We start from the raw sequence: 3,353 nt of genomic DNA, 5'->3' as shown, positions 1-3,353 counted from the left end.
TTACGTGATCATAGTTGGCTTGCACGAAAAGCGGCAATATCAAGTTTAACGTCAATTGTATCATTTGTATCCAAAATGTTCAGAACAAAACAACAACAGGCTTTGACGCTGAAGCTGAGAAAATCCAGCTTCTTTTTTTTATGCTAGCGTTAAAGTCGAAGTCATGTGATTACCAAAAATCTAACATGTTGATTTCTTTACTGCTTACTTCTTACTGCTTAAGTTTTTCTGTGTGCCATGGCTTTAACGCTAAAACGAGCATCTCATAAAATTGCACCTTAAGAAGACTGGAATCGCCAAAGTGACATTTTCATAGACTCGATTTCGAGATTTCGGGATTGACTGCACCGATTTCATTCGGACTGGTCTCAATCGAAAGCTCGTATCGACATTAAGAAAGAAAACCAATCTCAAATTTAGTGAACTTTGTTTTAATTGGTCAAATTCCATTACAATCTCAATCTCAATCTTTAGTCTGATACGGGCTTAAGCTACAGCGGTAGCGCTCGACAGTGCCAATACCATATACTCAAAGGTCATTTTAAATACTTGGTGTCACTCCGCTACCGCTTCGCTTGATAGAAATATATATAGAAGTATAGAAGCTGTGGAAATCATAGTTCAACAAATATTGTCAAAAAAATAAAACGCATATAATTAAAATATTTTTTCATATAAATAAATATAAATTACAGTTGACAATTACAAATTACGTTTTTACTAATTTTCACATATGCAGAATGGTATTTCATATTTTTTTGTTGAACACATTCAGATAGATCCAGTACATTAATATACTTATTTAATTATATAATTATTACGTAATTAAAAAATACTAATAATTATCATTATGATGTAAAAATGATAAATATTTTTGTGACGATAATATCATAAAGAATATTTGTTTTATATCAGAATATTATATTTATGTCATTTAGTTTATTGATATTGAATAATAAAAAATACTTTAGATCGATATTATAATAATAATACTTTGCTACATATGTATATAAATAATGACGACATACACAAAGAAAGTTTGAAACAAATTAGAGATCTGTGCAAATTACCAATACATCCAATTATATCAACAAGCTCTGCTTAGTTTCTGCCACTAATCTGCTGGCATAGAATGTCAGCAGATTCTGTCAGATTTCTAGTGATAGTTTGTCAACACTGTCAAATATTACAAATTCTGTATGAAATTTGTGCTTTTCTGCAATCAAAAATGTATAGCAGACTCTGTTCAAAGTCTGTCTTTACAGGTTTGGTTATCTAAAAGACGTTTAAAAAGTCTTTACATATGTATATTCTTTTGTTTAATTTATTCTATTGATTAATTATTGTATAATTATTCTATTATTTAGATTCTTATAAAATTACTTACTCCCTTTTTATAATTCCATAAAACTATATAAAATCTAATTTTATAAATCAATATTAAACAATACTGCCAAGCATGTGTTATATTTTATTATAACCATAGATTTAACTTAGCTGCGTGTAAATATACATCATTATTATAAATTCTTTTAAATTCTAAATTTATTATAAATTCAATACAATGGTAATTGATCTGAAATTTATCTAACTATTATATGACATACAAATATATGAATATATCATTGCATGATTTATATAACATATAACGAGTGTTTCTCCAATTATCCATTCAAAATCGTCTTATTATTTGTATATTTATTTTTTTAACCATAAGTAAATCATTGTTGATTATGAGGTTTATATACGAAACTTTTTTAAGTCTTTAATGAGATTTTTTGTATATAATTTATATCGACAAAAGATAATTGTAGTAAATTTTGTTGAATTCATTTTCATTTTTTATATATGCATACGTACAACATGTTCATGTCGCTGCATGTGCGTATAGAAATCTGTGATGTGCGTGCATAAATTAGAATGTATTACTAGCCAGATATATCTTGCTGTGTAACGGTCTTCTCTCTTCCTCGACGTATCAGTATGTCGGTGTAAAACATATTGAAGTCAAGCCTAATTCAAACAAGTATCATTTAGAAAGGAATTATTATTTATATATATATAATTTTATTTAAATATTGATAAAAAGGAATATCTATAAAAACTATGTGCATTTAATAGAATTTATCTAACAAATAATGTTTTTTAACCTTTATAGGACTTTATCATTTTGATAAAGAATACGATAAATTACAAATTTTAAAGAAAAGCTGTAAGATTTTTTAAATATATTCCCCGTCCTTTAAAGGTCAAATGCCAAAAATAAATATTTAGCATACTAAAATAATGAGAAGAATTATATTAAAAATTGAGGTAGCATAATTGATTTTAATTAGTTATCAAAAATTATTTGAAGTCTCATTAATATATGTATGTTATTAAGACATGCTTGTAATGTATCTTTGTTAATCATTCAAATTTATCCAAAATAAAATAATGTTGCTGAAGTATCTAAATTAAGTTAGATCTGAAAATATTGTTAGACCATCAAAATAATTATAAAGGACGCTCGAGCATGACGTTGCTGCAAAAGTTTTGATATTCTAGCAACCAGCTTGAACATACATAAATTATTTTGGATGCACAGCAAAATTATTTTCAGATCTATATCTAGCACTAAATTTTCAGGTACTTGACCAAAACCATTCTTTTCGTGTAAAAATTTTTGCTTAAAAATTGTTATAATTAAAATAAAAATTATATAAATAGAATTCTTACCGACATAACACATTAAGTAATTTTTCATTATTATTATCACAACCCAAATCACAAATTCGATCTAGAAGTCGTGTCAATACTTTAGTGAATCTTTCGTCTAACGATACGATTATTTTTTCAAAACTTTCTGTCCCATCTTTCGCAGTAGAATTATTCTCAATCTACAAAAGAATACAATCAATTAATATATTATAAGCGTGTGTATCCATACGTATTTATACGTATATTACATAAATAAAATTAAAAAGCAATTTTTTTTAAATAACAAAAGTGTGATACATCAACGAAATTTTATTTAAATAATGATAGATAATAATGTAGCAATAAACTATTATCACTTAACCATGCCGTTTGTGATTAATTATAAAAATAGAATTATTTTCTTTTCTCAAACCTGAATATGAACAATGATATATATTATAATTTTCGAGATTAATAATATATTTATGATAATGCTTCCATATATTTTTATATAAATCTTTAACTTATACGATGAGAGAAATTTAATAATTTGACAAAACAATAAAATAATAAATGTTTAAGATACCATAACGTTGCTTTGTACAAAACATATAAAAATACGTAGTTTCCCAATAATATACAGGGTGGACCATTTTAATCCTGTCTCTTATACA

At 25.9% G+C, this 3,353-nt stretch overlaps 1 protein-coding gene across 1 annotated transcript in view; it reads right to left on the bottom strand.

The window, feature by feature from the left end:
* Positions 1–1,451: 1,451 nt before the first annotated feature.
* LOC105449341 (gamma-tubulin complex component 2-like) overlaps positions 1,452–3,353 on the bottom strand; it is a 13,619-nt gene continuing 11,717 nt past the window's right edge. Inside the window, 2 exon segments of the mRNA XM_011688514.1 lie at positions 1,452–2,013; positions 2,719–2,879. Of these exon segments, the coding sequence (XP_011686816.1) occupies positions 1,929–2,013; positions 2,719–2,879 (246 nt within the window). The 3' untranslated portion in view covers positions 1,452–1,928.

The sequence above is a fragment of the Wasmannia auropunctata genome, unplaced genomic scaffold (assembly GCF_000956235.1).
Source record: "Wasmannia auropunctata unplaced genomic scaffold, wasmannia.A_1.0 LD336076.1, whole genome shotgun sequence".
Taxonomy (NCBI): domain Eukaryota; kingdom Metazoa; phylum Arthropoda; class Insecta; order Hymenoptera; family Formicidae; genus Wasmannia; species Wasmannia auropunctata.
The sequence above is the reverse complement of the archived record's forward strand: the minus strand, read 5'-3'. Positions and strand labels throughout refer to the sequence as shown.